Source organism: Lycium barbarum, chromosome 1, assembly GCF_019175385.1.
Source record: "Lycium barbarum isolate Lr01 chromosome 1, ASM1917538v2, whole genome shotgun sequence".
Taxonomy (NCBI): Eukaryota; Viridiplantae; Streptophyta; class Magnoliopsida; order Solanales; family Solanaceae; genus Lycium; species Lycium barbarum.
This window is the reverse complement of record NC_083337.1, coordinates 17,030,695-17,049,695: the sequence shown is the minus strand read 5'-3', so window position 1 is coordinate 17,049,695 and position 19,001 is coordinate 17,030,695. Positions and strand designations below refer to the sequence as shown.

At 35.0% G+C, this 19,001-nt stretch overlaps 2 protein-coding genes across 2 annotated transcripts; one reads left to right on the top strand and one right to left on the bottom strand.

The window, feature by feature from the left end:
* Nucleotides 1-3,721: 3,721 nt before the first annotated feature.
* Nucleotides 3,722-6,067, bottom strand: LOC132610221 (uncharacterized). Its single transcript, XM_060324515.1, has 4 exons — nt 5,623-6,067; nt 4,307-4,597; nt 4,163-4,225; nt 3,722-3,942 (listed from the first exon to the last, which is right to left on the bottom strand). Exons 1-4 carry the CDS (start codon nt 5,969-5,971, stop codon nt 3,722-3,724), a joined length of 924 nt encoding a protein of 307 aa, XP_060180498.1. The 5' UTR covers nt 5,972-6,067.
* Nucleotides 6,068-8,836: 2,769 nt separating this feature from the next.
* On the top strand, nt 8,837-18,575 carry LOC132632686 (protein BPS1, chloroplastic-like). Its single transcript, XM_060348728.1, has 3 exons — nt 8,837-8,994; nt 11,044-11,638; nt 17,897-18,575. The coding sequence occupies exons 2-3, from the start codon at nt 11,059-11,061 to the stop codon at nt 18,373-18,375; spliced, it is 1,059 nt and encodes a 352-aa protein (XP_060204711.1). The 5' UTR covers nt 8,837-8,994; nt 11,044-11,058; the 3' UTR covers nt 18,376-18,575.
* Nucleotides 18,576-19,001: the final 426 nt, after the last annotated feature.

Sequence of the window (19,001 nt, the reverse complement as noted above, 5' to 3'; positions counted from 1 at the left end):
TTAAAGAGTCACAAAAATTTAAGGAATTAGCATCGAATATCGCGTAATTTCACGACTTATCACAACAACTGACCCATATTTTGCAACAACTGACTCATCTGTTGTAACAAATTATCAACTTGTTGCAACAACTGACGTATCTGTTGCAACAGATTACAAACTTGTTGCAACTGACTATCAACTTGTTACAATTTCTTCAACAGCTGTTAGATTTTGTGACTTGTTTAAAACTATTGAAACTACTGAACATAATGTACTGAACACAACTTAAATACTGAACACCTAATATATACTTAACAAAATGTCTTAGAAAGGTACTGAACACCTAATATATACTTAACAAAATGTCTTAGAAAGGTACTGAACACCTAATATATACTTAAATTACATAATGTCATAAAAAAACACCTAATATATACTTAAATTGTTCAACAGGCCACATTTGGGCTCCAAAAAAAGCAAAATGAATAAATTGTTTATCACCCCTTCTTAGGGCTCCAACACCTTTTCAATGACACCTAATGCCCATCTCCATTGCATCCTCCCCACAGAGTTCTCACCGAGTAGACTTTCGGGTTTTGTCACAGTTGTACCGGTAAGCAAAGTCTCCATAAAAGCAATTGACCACGAACCACATGCCCTACTAGTGACATTGCGGGGGAGATTCTTTAGCCTATTGAATTCCCACGGTTCATTAAGTAACTTTGCAGGCAAGTGTGAGAACATGCCACTCTGTTTCAATAACTTGGGCCACAATTCCATTACCAGTTGTATAAAACAAAAGAAAGCATCATCTTCGTAGACAGAAACGTTACAGTCATACACATTTACCACTCTCTCTTCAATCTTGAACTCAAGAGTGACAAAATGTGTGACCTCAATATTCATCACTGTTAAAACCCTCTTTGCACCAGCCCACGAGCAGCCACCCGGGTAGGGTCTAACACCTCTACAATAATCGACCATATCATTATCCCACTTGAATTCAGCAAGTCTAACCTTCATAGGCACGACATTAGGAACTGTACTCTCATTTGTCAATTCTGCATACCTCTTGAGATTGTTGTTGTAAAAGTTGAGGTCCAGGATTATGTCAGTGGAATCATAATACTTAGGGAAATTGATTTGCCTCATACGCATTAGAAGCAGGACTTCATCTACATACTAAAGTAAAAGTAGTAAAATAGTTAGTTACTTGTTCTAAAAAATAAGTAACTTGTTGCAACAGATTATCTACTTATTGCAACAGCTAGTTAACTTGCTGCAACAGATTCAACAAAATAAAGGACCTGTTACAACAACTAGTTAACTTGTTGCAACAGATTATCTACTTGTTGCAACAACATACTGAATTAGATAGATATATACAAGTGTTGAAACTTACCCAATCCTCCCACCAAATTTCCATGCTTATCAAAGCCTTGAAGTCTGCTGCTCTAAATTCATGCATTGAGTACATAGTTTTCCCACTCTTTTTGGGTTTGATTACAGTCTTAACCTTTTTCTTTCTTTGGGCATGTACAGGCTTGAAAATGTCACCTTCTTTAGCACTTTTGGCCCAACATCAAGAAGAGGAGTCTCAATTGACTTACTGGGAGTAGTAACAGATTTTCTTGATCTAACTGATGCAAGTGCCTTGGCAATTGCTTTGCCCCTCCTCCGAACATGAACAAGAGTATAAGGTGAGGAAAGATTCTTTGATGGATTGATACCCCTCTTGGATATCAACCTCTGGATAGAAGTGTTTGTGGCTTCTTGGGCCTGCACCAATTCCTTCACCTTTCTAATCAAATTATCCATTTTGTCCTTGCAAGTGGTGCACTCACAAGCACATGAAGGCACTTTAGAGGTACCGGCACCAACATCAGCAAATCTTCTACCACTCAATCCACCACCACTAAAATTACCATCAAATTCGGAAAAACCACAAAATCTAGAAACTGGAGTAAATCCACCAATATTAGCATCATCATCTCTTAATTTTTCCCCATCAATACTTGCTGGGACATCATCACCAACACCACCACCACCACCACCAACAACAACATCAACAGGCTGAACAACACCACCAACAACATCAGCACCACCAACAGCATCAACAACAACATCACCACCGGCACCAACAACAACATCACCACCAGCAACATGACCACCACCACCAGTAACAACATCATCAACCCTAGTGATGGCTGTCACTCTAGCCAATTCCTCTTTGAACCCATCAATCTGTCTGTCAGGCACAAATTTTTTGGGCACAAAGGTGACAAGGAATGGCATCTCCAACTCTCTTATTGTTGGGACAATCCATGGGTTCACAACCTACAACAAGAAAGTAGATATATCAAAATGGTGCTAAATCATAAAAAGCAAAACCTATTTAAAATAAGTTATCAGGTTGTTGCAAAAGTTTACACATCTGTTGGACATTGTCCAACAGATAGGTAACTTGTTGCAACAGGTATCTCATCTGTTGGACATTTTCCAACAGATGGGTAACTTGTTGCAGCAGGTTACTCATCTGTTGGATATTGTCCAACAGATTAATAACTTGTTGCAAAATATTATTGTACTTGTTGTAAAAACTTACTGTAACAGATTCAGAAGTTATCAAATTAGCAAATAAAGTGATCTGTTGCAACAGCTGTGGTACTTGTTGGAAATTTTCCAACAGATTGGTAACTTATTGCAGCAAGTTTATCATCTATTGGACATTTTCCAACAGATGGGTAACTTGTTGCAGCAGGTTACTCATCTGTTGTAAAAAACTAGTTGCATGTTTTAACAGATTCATCTATTAGGTAACTTGTTGCAACAGGTTAATCATCTGTTGGACATTGCAACAAATGCATGTTTTATTGCAGCAGATTACCAAAGCTGTTGCAACAACTAGTCATCTGTTGTGTTCTAATGCTTACATATTCCTTAGGGGGGTTGAAAAGGTTAACACTCAATTTTGTGTTGTTCCTGGCAGTGAGCCATCTAAGAATTCTTGGATAGGTAACTTCTTCGGAGTATTCCTTGACTTGATGCCTGAGGTGGGGAATGACTTCAAATGCCTAAGCCTCGAAAAAAAGATGCCATCAAAAATCAAAATAGTGATTGAAATAACAAAAAACCAAAAAAAAAAAAAAAAAAGATAAAACATTGAAGAAAATTTACCATGAAAGCCCAAGGGAAGCCATATAGGTTTTGTGTCTTCCCCATTGGCTTCAAATCCTTCATCAAATATTTAACAGTCAAGCTAAAGCTTTTAAAAACCCAGGCATAGTTGTTGAAAGTATCATAGTCCTCAGCAAGTTTAATCAATCCAAGCGGTACGTTGGTGTTTACGTCTCTTGCCCAAAGAACACCGTGCACAAACCAAACTAAGCACAGTGCCTCCTTGTGCTTTTTTGAGAAAGTTTTGTACTCCAAATCTTGCAACAATTTCTTTTGAATGTAGCTCTTTCCCACTAAGTTTACCAAAGAGACATCATTCTTAGCTTTGGAACCCTTTGCTTTCTTGGCTGCCTTGGGAGTCTGGGCTGGCTTGGTTAATACAACAGTAGGAAGAGGCTCACAAGGATAACATCTCAATCCGGTCACTATGGCAAACACCTTCATGCCAAAACAAACCGGCATGCCACAGTAATTGATCCAAACCTCATCCTTTTTATCACAAATAATCCTATGCTTCAAAAGCTCAGACACCATTGTCATTTGAAATCGGACACCGGTATCTTTAGGCAAAATATAAATAGAGCTCAAAGAAACTAGCCCTAAAGAAATTCTCCAACCCCTGCTGCCGAAGAATTCCCCTGAAGGTGTCAAAACTCTTGCCCATGCTTGATCTGACCACAAAATCACCGGACAAATCATTATTTCCATTCAGTGGCATCGTCACGCTGTACTTTTCAATACTGAAACTCTTGACGACCTCGTCAATGGAAGGTCTATTGGGATCTGTGGCAATACTAGAAGACTCAGCAAGATTGACATCCACATTATGTTTCCTTTTTCTTCTTAACTCGGCCAAGGTCTGATCTGTTGATTCTTCTTCTTCTTCTTCTTCTTCTTCTTCTTCTTCTTCTTCTTCTTCTTCTTCTTAATTATTATTATTATTATTATTATTATTATTATTATTATTATTATTATTATTATTATTATTCTTCATCTTCATTACCCTTTTCAGTTTCTGCATCTTCTTCACCTCCTTCATCCCCTTCATCTCCTTCTTCTTCATCTCCTTCATCATTTTCTTCATTATCTTCATCTCCTTCAGCATTTTCTTCATCTCCTTCAGCAGATTTTTCATTATCTTTTTCACTTTCTTCTCTAGTTTCTTCATCTTTGTCTACTTCATCATCTCCTTCATCTTCTTTATCTTCATGTTGCTCTTTACTTTGTTCATTTTTGTCACTTTCTTCTTCATGCCCAACAAAGGTTTCGTGGGTTTCCTCTCTTTCTGAAGCCCCAGTTTCACTAACTCTTTCCTCTAGATTTGTTAATTGACAAATAGCAGTCACAAGTTTATCTAATGGTGTTTGCACCTTGGCTCTTTTACTACTTTCTCCCTCAGTTGGTTTCTCTCCTTTTCTTTTAACTGGAGTCATTTTATCTACACATATGAGATAGAAAAACAGTTTTAATTGATTAGTGCAATATTCAAAGTAAAAAGGAAAAAGGAATATGTTGCAACAAGTAATCAGTTGTTGCAACAGATTAAGAATATGTTGCAACAAAATATGAAGTTGTTGCAACAACTTATTACTTGTTGCATCAGAATCTTAAGCTGTTGGAAATAGAAAAACAGTAGCAACAACTTAGCAACTGTTTTGATTTTTTACAACAGCTTATTGATATGCTGCAACAACTGCTTCAGTTGTTGCAAAACCTCAACAATTGTTTTGATTTTGTCCAACAGCTATTTGATAAAATCAGAAAAGTAAAATCAAAACTTTTCCTAAACCATACCATGACAGCAAAAACATCTAAATTTAACTACAAAACATCTATATTTCACTACAAACACACAACCATCAGAAATCTCACTCACAACTTAAACAAAATACACCAAATAGGAGTTTTTTAACCATGCAACCTCAGCAGATGTTTGCAACTGTCAAACAAGTGCTGAATTTGCTGCAACAGCAACAACAACAGCAACAACAACAACAACAACAATAGCAAAAACATCTAAATTTAACTACAAAACATCTATATTTCACTACAAACCCACAACCATCACAAATCTCACTCACAACTTAAACAAAATACACCAAATAGGGGGTTTTTTAACCATGCAACCTCAGCAGAGGTTTGCAACTGTCAAACAACTGCTGAATTTGCTGCAACAGGTAACCTCAGTTGTTGGAAAACATCAACAAAATTGCAAGACTTTTTTTCGAAACAACAAGGAGAAGAAGAACAAAAACAGCACTAAAAACCATAATTTCACAACCACAACCACTATTTACAAACTCACAAACCCCAACAAGTGCAACAAATACCCAAAACTACAACAAAACAAACAACATTCAAGACAAACTCATGTTCTTCTTCATCTTCTCTAACCAAAATCATCATTTTCACACTCTGATTTCAAAACCCTAACTTTTGAACCAAGTGAAAGAAAAACTTTACCTGAGAATGAATAGAGAAGCAGCAGCAATGGAGAGAGAGAGAAATGAGTAGCAGCAACGATAAGGAAGAGCAGTGATTTTGAAGAGGAACGAGCAGCAGCAGCAATGGTGGGGGTGGTCGCCGGTTTTTTTTGCTTTGCCGCCTGAGGAATTGCCTTTTTTTTTTTTTTGAAATAGAATGGAGTAGTTGGGGTCGTGGGATGGGTTGAAAGAAGTTTTTGTATAATGTGTGTGGGCTTTTGTGTATTTTGTAAAAGATTATAAGTTTTAAAAATTATGATGCAGTCCCAACTTAAGTTAATCACATTTTTAAGACAAGTTTGACCTTGGCTGGTCAAACTTGTCACCATTTCTAATTAGGAGACTTTTTTGTCACCATAAGTTAAATTTTCCAACTTACTTAAACACGTCCACACCAAACTAGACTAATCCTAGCCATCCCTATATTTTCCTCACATTTGACGATCAAGAATCCAACGGTCATTATCCCACAGTGACTAAAAGCCCCTCTAAAAGGTTATTATCTTCAAAACCTTTAGTTAATCATAAAGGGGTCGTTTGGCGGGGGGTGTTAGGTTGAATAATGTTGGTACTAAATATTAGTATAATGTTTGATTGCAAATTTAAGTTCAGTATAATTAATATTAGTAGGACTTAAACACTCTATTCAATATTTATTCTTATACATAGTAAATCATGACATTATAACAGTACTATTTCTATCCTAACACACTTTATTCAGTACAATACTATTTGAAAATTATGCAATGCATGTTTGTTATGAATGGGCCCAAACCAGTATTAATAAAGGGAAAAAAACATAACTGGGCCATAGTTAAAAAATAATTCCAAGAACGTAGCAACATTAGTTAGTTTTCATTTCATAGCAATTAAATATTAGCAACTCCCCAAAAAATCCCTAGAATTAAGTTGACGGAGGATCAATACAAAACTCTTCCTATATTTTTGGACAGAGTATTTATCTTCCATAATTGAAACAATCATTCAAATTTGTTTGGTTCTTTCCTTTTCTAAGGTATATTTTGCAAAAATAAAAATAAAATTTACCAGCATTTGTGTATATATCTAATTAAACTTGTAAATATATATATTTATACATAACAAATACTAGTGAAATATACTTGGTATTTTCACAAAATATATATTTTACAATAAATATACATGGTATTTTCACACAAAAAAAGTATTTATACCATAGATATACATGGTATTTTTTCAACTGAAACATATTATTCATGTAGTATATTTATCCCATAAATATGCATAGTATTTTCACAAAATTATATTTATACCATATATATACATGATATTTTCACAAAAATATATACAATATAATAAAAATATACATGGTATAACATATATAACCAATCTGAAATAATGATAATGGAAATAGATAATTTTCTATTTTGCTCAATCTGAAAAGTACGATTCAAATTTTCTATTTTGCTCAATCTGAAAACTATGATTCAACCTAATGACTGGGTAGTAGCATGCAGTTGGACAACAACAAAAAAAAAGGAAGAGAAAATTGAGATAATAGGGTGTATTGATTAAAGAAGAATGAGAAAATGATATGAAAAATAGAATTAAGATAAAATATTAAGAGAATAATTGTGGATGTGGATCACTAATTTAATGGAATGAATTTACTTATTCTCCCTGATTTGGTGGAGTAAATGACCGTGAGTGAGTATACCCAAATGTTATAAAAGCTGCTATTTTTGTTCCACTTTAAGAATTATGCTAATTTTGTTTATAACCCAGGGTGATAAATAGTGTCGGGTAGGAACAATTGCGGTTATGCGAATATTGTTGAGTCTAAACTCAAAATTTGTTTCTCCTTATCTCCATTCTAGCATCTCGAATTCTCATCCCCTTCTTTCTATCATTCGTATTTCAATCAGATTCTTATTGTATTGCTATTGTGTTTGAATTAATACAAGTTGTGAGACGCGTTGAGAATTTGGTTTGTTACAATGTTATTTTAATACAACAAATCAAATAGTCGATAAAAAATAATGCAGCATAACTACTAATCTCAGCATTATTCATCCCAACATTACTAATACACTTTATCCAGTACTATTCTTATACATCCTAACAAACGAACCTAAATTGTCGGAAATTTCCAAGCCTTCTCTTCTAGAGAACCCCGATGAGGAAAAGCAAAACAATCCAAACAAACACGGCCTTAAAAGGTAGTAATCTGAAGTCACCAAAATATTAACGGTTCGATTCTTTCCGTCTTCTATCTTCTACCCGCTGCTTTACAATAATAACTTATATAAACACGTCCACAGCAAACTAGACTGATCCTAGCCATCCATATTTCCTCTGATTCGACTATGAAGTATCCAACGGTCACTATCTCACATTCACTAAAAGCCCTCTAAAAGGCTTATTATCTTTTACACCTAACCCTAACGTTCCCATTAGGGCAAGCTCTGTATGTATCCGTTTAAATTTATATGCATATATTTATTTCCTGTATTTGTGCACGCATATACTCATTCAGTCATTCTGTCTCAAATTATGTGTTGTGCTTTCTAAAAATAATTGTCACAACTCACAAATTATCTCCTTCATTCATTTCTATTTGTACGGTATATTAAAAATTTAGTAAAATGTTTGATTGCAAATTTAAATAGGGTACAAATAATATTAGTATTAATTATATATCCTATACAGTACTATTCTTATACATCGTAATTCATGAAATTTAAAAATAATAATACTATTTCTATTTTAATACACCTTATTCATATAGAAATTATTATACAGTACATGGTATTTAATAAAACAAATTAAATAGTCGATAAAAATAATGCAGCATAATTAATTCCAGTATAACTAATTTCATCATTACTAATTTCAGCATAACTTATATCAACATTACTAATCAAACATTATTAATACACCTATTCAGTACTATTCTTATACACAAGAACCCAAATTCTCGGAAATTCCCATGTCTTATAGAGAAACCCCCGTGCGGAAAAATAAAACAAATCCAACAAACACGGCCTTAAAAGTTGGTGACTTCGTCACCAAAATATGAACGGTCCGATTTTTGCCTTCTTCAATCTGCTACACGCCTCCTCACAATAACTTAATTAAACACGTCCATACCAAACTAGACTAATCCTAGCCTTCCCTATATTTCCTCATATTTTGACAATCAAGAATCCAACGGTCAATATCGCACAATCACTAAAAGCACCTTTAAAAGGTTATTATTATCTTCCCAAAATAAACCCAACCCTATCGTTCCCAATTTTACTCAGCCGACCCTCATTTCTCAAAATTCTATTCGTCTGTCAATCCAGCTTTTAGCGTCGATTCTCCTATTGCTGTAAGTGTGCATGTATTTATTATCTGTATATGCATACATATTTTTTCTTGTCTTTGTGCATATATATATATATATATATATATATTAATTTTGTGTGATTAGGAAAAATGTTTAGGTGTTTAGTGTTTGGAATACCTTAGAATTGTACTCTCTCCGTCCCAATCTACGTGGCATCTTTCTAATTTCGAGATTCAAACAAGTCTTTATTTGACGTAATTTTTTCATTTATCTTTTAAATATTTTGAATTATAGTAGTACTTTTTACGTAGTTTTCAAATATGTAAATTTTGTTTAAAAAATTATAAAGATTTCATGCCTGAATTCACGGTCCGAATTAAGCTGGTTGACTCTCGAAATTAGAACTGTGCCACATAAATTGGGACAGAGGGGTTAATATTTGACGATGAAGTGAGTATGGGTTAATTTGAGCAGATGTGTGTGTTTTATATTTATTCACACTTTTTTTTTCTGTATGTATGTTTTAGGATTCGATACTGAAATGTAACTTTGTGTGATTCTGTTCAGGTGTTTACTGTTTGGAAAAAGTTAGAATTGTAATATTTGATAATCAGGTGAGTGTTTTAGATGTGATTATGGGTTGATTGGTGGTTAATTTGAGCAGATATGGGTTTGTTTCCTCTTGTTATATGTAGTTAGTTTTATTTGGTTCGGCGAAATTGATGTGGTAGGTTATAGTTCTACGGCTATGCTCTATGCTAAGGGGTCGTTTGGTTGTTTGTTAGTGTCATGCAAGTATTAATAATGCAGGGTTTAGTTATTTCATTTTCTATGGTGTATAAAATAATACATAAATTGACTCATTATTTATGGTACATATTTTAGTTATGCAGGTCCTAACTAAACACTGTGCTAGGTGTGCTGAATTTTATACATTGCAACTAAAATGCTACCAAACATAGTACTCCGTTTGTCCCGATTTAAGTGTCTTACTTTCCTTTTTGGTCTATCCCAAAAAGAGTGCCTCTTTCTATATTTAGTAAGTTGACAATTCAAACATTCTACATGGCAAGTTTAAAACCACAAGATTCAAAGGACATTTTTAGTACGTTACACACAACTTTAATTTAAGACAACAAGATTCAATAATCTATTTTTGTTCCTTAAACTTTGCGTCCAGTCAAACTATGACACTTATATAGGGACGGAGGGAGTAATAGTTATGCATACATGAATAGTTCACTTTCTAACTAGCAACCAAACGACCCCTAAGAGCATGGGTTCTGAAAGGATCTCCCCTCTCTTTGTGGAGCGCATTGGATCTTCTATTGTGTTCCAATTCTCTGTTGCTTGGTCGATCTGGGCTTCTTTGCTTGAGATTTGGCAAATTATGTTAGCGAAATATGTGGTTATTTTTTGTCATAAAACAAAAAATGAGGTTATTTTAATTGTAACTGGACAAGTGTAATTCTGTTAGCTACATCTCTTTTCATTTGGAGAAGTTGTAATGACTGAGGCTTGGATGAGGAGAATATTCTTGCGAGGGTCTAATTGAATTGAATCATTAAAACAATTTATTATATTTGTTATTAAATGTATTTTTCTTATACTCTCTTCTAGGATCGAGCTTTAACTCATCTTTCATTCCTCTGTAATCTAAGGTTACTAATGTTTAAGTAGCTAATAAAGGTGTGTATGTTGTCTTCCTTAATTCTGAGCAATGAGAATATCACTAAGATAAGTTCAAGATGGTTTTCATTTCACGGTTGGTAAAGATGTTTGGTCTGTCTGTTGCGAATTACAAATGGTTTATTCTGCGTGTTGCTTGTTGAGGGCAATATTTTTTGATGTTCTAATTCAAAGTAAGTATGTTGGATTGCAATGCTTTTTGGCTTCAAATGTTATATGTATCTGAAGTTCAAGAAAGCTGTTTTATGATATAGGCGTGGCTCAAATGATCTATAAGTTAACGTAACATTTTAGATTTTTAATTGCCTCATTTTCACCCGTAAAAAGAAATTGCCTTGTTTTTCTCCATTCTACAGGTGTCATTCTTGTTTTCGTGTCTTATTTTTCTTACTTCTTGTGCAGTTTATTGATATTCAAATGAGTCGTCCACAGGAACCACACCGCCCTTTTCTCCCATTTGGAAATCCTTTCAAATTTATATTACCTAAGGGCTCGTACTTGTCTCCTAAGCTTCTTGCTCTGTTGAATGCCTTTGAGGAGTCATTAATGGAGAGGGTTAAGAGTCTCAAACCGGTAGATAAGGAAGATATCCTCACTCTATCATGGATGACACAAGCAATAAGCACACTTTGTGCAATTCACACAGACGTGAAAACTCTCATTACTGAACTTGAACTTCCCGTATGTGACTGGGATGACAAGTGGATAGATGTGTACTTGGACAACAGTGTGAAGTTGCTCGACATTTGCATTGCTTTTAGCTCTGATATTTCAAGGCTCAACCAAGGCCACCTTTATATTCAGTGCGGCTTGCATAACTTGGATGGAACCTCAAACCAGTTCATGAAGGCTCGTTCATCATTAGATGGATGGAAGCAGCATATCAATTCAAAGAACCCAAGACTGGAGAATTGTTTTGCCATCTTGGATAGCCTCACCGAATCATTGAACCTACCGAAAATCAAGAATTCTGCAAAAGGGAAGGTTTTAATGCGGGCAATGTGATAAGTCGGTATTTTACCAACTTATTTCTTCTTTAATCTTAGATTGTTGCTATGTTTTGATTGAAAAAATAGTGCATTTAATGTCGTTTACTTCCATTTTATAGGTTTATGTGATTTAGAAGTGATCGGAAGAAACCAAGTCAAAAAGAGGCCAAATTGGACAAAAACTGCACAGTTTTGCAAAACTGTCAAAAGTGGACAGTTTTGCAAAAACGGGACAGAACTGCAAAAAACGGGCAGAACTGCAAAAACTGAAATTTGGGGCATATTTTGTCATTTTTGGAACTTGAAAAAATGAGGTAATTACAAAAGAAAGAGAAGGGAGCAATTTTATTCATCTTTTGCCATTTTGCAAGCTTGGAGGCTAGGGTTCATCTACACCACACTTTGGGGTTGAAGATTTGAAGATTTGGTTGAGCATTTCTTAAACCTTTAATTCATTTCTTCAATCTCTTGTTTTGTATTGTATATCTAAGTGTGTAGCTTTCTATTCCATAACTTGAATCTCGTTTATGTAAGTATTCTTGATTAAAGTTTGGTTTGAAACTCTTGTTGTGCTTATGTATTGAATGGTTCTTATTGCTATTGAAGTGGGTCTTTGTTGATTTAATTAATCTCGTTCTTGAATGTTTCCAAAGGGATTAGCTAACCCTAGGACTCACCCATTTACTTAGATTGAGCTTGGAAAAGGAAATCTAGGTTGGGAAAGATTAATTAACAAGAATTTGGGTCATTAAACTCATCTAATAACTTGAGCTCGGAAGAGGATAGTTACTTGAGGTTAGATTGATTGTGCCTAATATCACACTCTAAGGCTTGGAAAAGCTTAGAGTGAAATTCATTGATTTGGTTGGAAGACTTTCAATGAGATTTTAGATATCATTATCTATTGACACAAATCCGCTCTTAGTTGTAAAATCATAAAATACGTTGGATCGTTACTTGAGTGTAATTTCCTATTATCCAAACTTGTGGCCATTGATCATTTTACTTGCTTTCTAGGTTAGTTTACATTTTCGCATTAGTCATAAATTTCTCAAAAACCCAAAATATTATTTATCGTTTGGCTTTAGCGTAGTTGGTGAAAGTTTCTTACTTTCTTAATCGCCTAGCATATTGTTCCCTGTGGGATCGACCCCGACTCATAGTTGGGTAAATATATTGCATACGACCGTGTACACTTTCTCTTTGAGGAGTGTATTTGGACGTTATCAAAAATGGCGCCGTTGCCGGGGAACAATTTGGCGTATTTGAGTTAGTTTGGGATTTAAGCTAACTTGCTTTGGTTCAAACTTTCATTGCTTTAAAAAAAAAAAAAAAAAAAAAAAACTGACCAGTTTTGCAGAATTGCAAAACTGTCCAGTTCTGAAAAACTGTCCAGTTTTTGCTTCTGCAGAAACTGTCCAGTTCTGAAAAACTGACCAGTTTTGCAGAATTGCAAAACTGTCCAGTTCTGAAAAACTGTCCAGTTTTTGCTTCTGCAGAAACTGTCCAGTTCTGAAAAACTGTCCAGTTTTTGCTTCTGCAGAAACTGTCCAGTTCTGAAAAACTGTCCAGTTTTTTATTTTTTGCAAAAACTGTTCAGTTTAAAAAAAAAAAATGGCATCATATAATGATAATTGGTCGGATGGTAGTTATGCATACTTTGATGACCCTTGTCTTTATTGCGGAGGACCACACTCATGGCAAAATTGTTTGAATTCTTCCGGGGGCGGGTTGTGCGCACAATCCCAAACCTATGAGTGGAGTATATGTGATAGATGTGGTGGTCAAAATGGTCATTGGGATAATTGTGATTATTTGTCCTTCCCTTCCCCGAACCCCCACTATGACTATTCTAGTTGTGATTTTGATGATAGTAGGGATAAGGAAATGGAAGAAGCCTCAAATGCTCAAAATGAGAGGATAATGCTCATGTTAGAGACCATCCTTGAAAAAGTTGAAAAACAGGACTTAGCGGTTAAGGACTTGAGGCAACCACTTGATGACTTGAGGCAAGCAATTAATTGCAATGACAAAGCTATTCACATCTTGGAGGATCAAATGAAATTATTGGTTCAGATTCATAATGCTCAACAACTTGAGGATGTTGAAAGTAGGCAAGAAAGTGACCAAAACATGAATGTCTCCAAGAGTGAATTTCTACAAGCTTTGAATGACTCTCAACTTGAAGAAAGCCTTGACAAAGTGGAAATAGTGAGCCAAGATTGGCTTATGTCTCAAGCTCAACAACTTAGAGCCTATGGGGATCATCGAGAAGACATTTCGAGGATGGTGGAAGAATTTGTAAAAATCCATGTTGAGCAAAGGCAAGAGTTGAAGGAACTTGAAATTGCTATCCGTGACTTGAAAGCCGAATTGAATGCAAAAGTTGAGGTATGCAATACTCAACATCAAATAGTCATGGATAGTAGTTTTAAGTTAGTTTCCAATGAAAAAGTGGTCAACATTGATTTTCAAGAGCTAATGATAAATTGCCAACCGACCAATCCAAATATAATGCAAGATGCCGAAATTGAAGAAATGATACTAGAGTTGCATAAAAAAGTTCATATAATGGTTTTTGAAGACTCTAGTTCATTTTTGGGTGAGGATGTCAAAAATGAAGTGAATTTGAAAATGGAGCGCCTTAGACCACATTCCAACCATTTTTTAACATTGTGCTTGGTTGATGATATGGAAGTTGAACTAACCGAGCCTATGGAGAATTGTGAAAATGAAGAAGAAAGCGTTTTCATTTTGAAGTTTGCTATGCCAAGAAGACAAAATGGCATGCCTCACTTAAGGGCCAAGAAGTGCAAAATGCGATACCCGAAAGTTGGCCTCGTTTTTCTGCCACCGCCCCATGAGCGCCATCATGATCTTGATTCAAAGTTGGGGCGCAAATTCATATCTTCCAAATGGAAGGAAAAGTGGTAAAGGTAACCGTCGTGCCGCGACGTTAAATCAAGCGCTTGGTGGGAGGTAACCCATCGTTTTAAAAGTTTTAAATCGTTTTTGAAATTTTATTTTTTAGAATAGTTTAGTTTATGGTTTTTGACTAATCTACAAAGTTTCAGAGTTTTTGGAGTTGTTTTGAGCATGTTGGGTATCCGGACAGCCCCTAAAATCAGTTAAAAAAAAAAAAAAAAAAAAAAAAAATCTGGTGGCATAACCTGCGAAACGTAGGTAATACCTGCGAAACGCAGGTCATACCTGCGAAATCGCAGGTCTGGTCGCATAGTGTGACAGAGACAAAAAAAAAAAAAAAAAAAAAAAAAAAAAATAAATCTTTCGCAGGTCGTACCTGCGACTCGCAGGTCATACCTGCGAAATCGCAGGACGGGTCGCAGGTCGTGCCAGTGAGCAAAAAAAAAAAAAAAAAAATATATATATATATATATATATATATTTTTTTTTTTTCTCTTTCCTTACTGTTTTATGTTTTGTCTAATTATGTGCAGTGAGGACACTACATTGTTTGTAGTTGGGGGTGACATGTGATAGCTAGCACATTATATTTTGGTTATGCTTTATTTGTAACCTTGTCGGGCTTGTTTTGTGACTGTCGTTGTGGCTGTGGATAGACGTTGTTACAAATGGAACTTGCTCAAATTTCTGAAAATGTCGTTCTTTTGGCATGTTGTGGATTAGTCACTTTACTTAATTTATTTTCATTCTTAGTTAGGTAGTTTAGGAGTAAAAATGGTATTGGGATGTGATTTTTTTTGCCTCTTGACTAACTTTTGGCTTACTTGGTACCAACATATTTAAATCTTGGCATATGAATTCTTGATTTTTGAAAAAGAAAAAAATGATTGAAGTAAGGGTTCTTGTTGTGACTTTTAGATTCAATTTTTGGCTCTTACTTTCACTAATTAGTCTCTTTTGGCTATGAGTGACTTTTTGAGTTCATTTGTTTCAATTTGTTCTTGGATACATATTCTACTTGAGTTTTCATGTGCCATGTGTGATGAGGTTTATTTGTGAGTTCTGTTGCATTATTTGTGGTCTAGAACTTGCCCGGAATGAGTTTCAAGGTGAAATCCTAGACTACACTTGGTTTGAAAAATGATGTTAGGCCTTCATTGAACCGCTTTTGTGCCTTAAATATCCTACCCTTGCATATTCTCCCTAGTCAACCCCTTTTGAGCCTTTAACCTTTTCTTTGGCAACCATGTTACAAACTTTAACCTTTTGTTCTTCATTGATCCATCTTTTGGTACCCTACCTCCTTAAGTGCGTTGAAAGTGCAAATATAGGCTAAAAGCCTAAGTTTGGGGGTGATGGTTGGAAAAAGTTGTTATGTGGGAGTTACTTTTAAGGCGAAGAGGTAAAAAAAAAAAAAAAAAAAAAAAAAAAAAAAAAAAAAAAAAAAAAAAAAAAAAGGGTGGAAAAATTTCAAAGGAAGTGTACTTTGATTGTTGAAAATTGTAGTGCTTAGGGAGGTTTTTGAGTCACCATTTCCAAATTATATCCCTACCTTAACCAAAAGCCTACATTACAACCCTTTAAGTCCTAATTGATTTTGAACCAAGTGTGTCTATATTAGCGGAGAAATACATGAAGGGCAAGCTTATGGTACTACTTGTGCAATTGAACACCTTTGTGAGAGAAGAGAGTTAATTCTTTCCATTTGATATCCCATTTGTGTTTCAAATTGCATTTTTTTTGTGAGTTTGGGATTCTCTCTTGATTGTGAGGGCACATGAGAATTTATGTTGTGAATTTGTTCCATTTTCCAATTAAGATGAATGAACAAAAGAAAATTGTTTTGTGATAATGAGGCAAATTTTGAAGCTTTAGTGTCATGACGTGGTTGCTACTTTGATTAACTTGGTGTTTGAGCACTTGAAATGAAAATTTAGTTTTTGAGAAGAAGTTGGTGATTCATATGTTTTGGATTAATTGTTGGTACCAATCAAAGTCATGTGTTTGTGCTTAAAGTAGACCTTTTTGACTTGGTATGATGTTGGTGCACTTTTGAATGGAGTCCTTTGAAGGAAATTATAATTTGATTTGCTTGAGGACAAGCAATAGTTTAAGTTTGGGGGTTTGATAAGTCGGTATTTTACCAACTTATTTCTTCTTTAATCTTAGATTGTTGCTATGTTTTGATTGAAAAAATAGTGCATTTAATGTCGTTTACTTCCATTTTATAGGTTTATGTGATTTAGAAGTGATCGGAAGAAACCAAGTCAAAAAGAGGCCAAATTGGACAAAAACTGCACAGTTTTGCAAAACTGTCAAAAGTGGACAGTTTTGCAAAAACGGGACAGAACTGCAAAAAACGGGCAGAACTGCAAAAACTGAAATTTGGGGCATATTTTGTCATTTTTGGAACTTGAAAAAATGAGGTAATTACAAAAGAAAGAGAAGGGAGCAATTTTATTCATCTTTTGCCATTTTGCAAGCTTGGAGGCTAGGGTTCATCTACACCACACTTTGGGGTTGAAGATTTGAAGATTTGGTTGAGCATTTCTTAAACCTTTAATTCATTTCTTCAATCTCTTGTTTTGTATTGTATATCTAAGTGTGTAGCTTTCTATTCCATAACTTGAATCTCGTTTATGTAAGTATTCTTGATTAAAGTTTGGTTTGAAACTCTTGTTGTGCTTATGTATTGAATGGTTCTTATTGCTATTGAAGTGGGTCTTTGTTGATTTAATTAATCTCGTTCTTGAATGTTTCCAAAGGGATTAGCTAACCCTAGGACTCACCCATTTACTTAGATTGAGCTTGGAAAAGGAAATCTAGGTTGGGAAAGATTAATTAACAAGAATTTGGGTCATTAAACTCATCTAATAACTTGAGCTCGGAAGAGGATAGTTACTTGAGGTTAGATTGATTGTGCCTAATATCACACTCTAAGGCTTGGAAAAGCTTAGAGTGAAATTCATTGATTTGGTTGGAAGACTTTCAATGAGATTTTAGATATCATTATCTATTGACACAAATCCGCTCTTAGTTGTAAAATCATAAAATACGTTGGATCGTTACTTGAGTGTAATTTCCTATTATCCAAACTTGTGGCCATTGATCATTTTACTTGCTTTCTAGGTTAGTTTACATTTTCGCATTAGTCATAAATTTCTCAAAAACCCAAAATATTATTTATCGTTTGGCTTTAGCGTAGTTGGTGAAAGTTTCTTACTTTCTTAATCGCCTAGCATATTGTTCCCTGTGGGATCGACTCCGACTCATAGTTGGGTAAATATATTGCATACGACCGTGTACACTTTCTCTTTGAGGAGTGTATTTGGACGTTATCACAATGTACGGAGTGAGGGTAGTAACTGTATTCATATTCAGCATGTTTGCTGTCACTTTTTCCGGTTCTAAAAAGGAGTTGAAAGATCTGGAGGTTAATGAGACTTGTTTGTGGACCGAAGCGTTTGTTGATGTCCGTGATTTTATTCGTGAGGAGATCAGGAGTATATATTCAAGTGGAAGGATCACAGCACTGAAAGAGCTTGAAGTAGTGGATACAAGTGTGAAGAAATTGTACCCTCTCATACAGGATGGAGTAGTAGACCCTAATGAAGCTGAGCAGTTGCAGGTCTTAACTTTACATTTGACGGAAAAAGCAGAAAAACTTTCAGGAGGATTAGAACTGCTAGCTAAGGAAGCAGATAGATTCTTCCATATCCTTTTAACTGGACGCGATTCTTTGCTCTGTAACCTTAGAATAGGTAGTAGTGTCTCTAACCAAGCGCAAGTGAACAACGTAGAAAGAAAAGAGGTGAGGTGAACCTTAGAAAGAGGGTGGGGGTGGGGGTGGGGGTGGGGGTGTTTCAGTTCTAAGTTTGAATTTCATGTACTGTTAAGTACTGCAATAAATAGTAATTGTGAGAAGGGTGGTTGTCTGTGGTATAGTTTCAAACAGGTTGATATATGTTTGGACTGTCATATTGCGTTAATGAAGCATAAAGTGGTTTATCGTGCAGACAACTTTGTTCTTTCTCACGAAACAGATAAAGATGCAATTTTAAACTAGTGAAACAGTAATCATTTGTTTTGATATTTAAACTGAATTAATGCGAGGTGAGCTACAACATTGCTTAGGCGTTTTTCCTGGATGAGTTAGTACACCAATCTCTTAGTACAACATTGCTAAGAGATGACTTTTGAATGAAATGAAAATCCAATTTATTAGAACTAAAGTGACATAAAAGTACTCCTAATCAACTTCTAATGTGATTATTTTTTCTGTTTCATATTTATATTTTTATCTTCTATGTTGACGTCAATTTCACGCCTTCTTATCAAATAATATATTGAGCAAGAATTGAACAAATGGACGTAAATCTATTGAGATGCATATGCGTGAGGAATTATATTGTTATCCACTTTAACTATTCAAAGTTGTGCCAACTA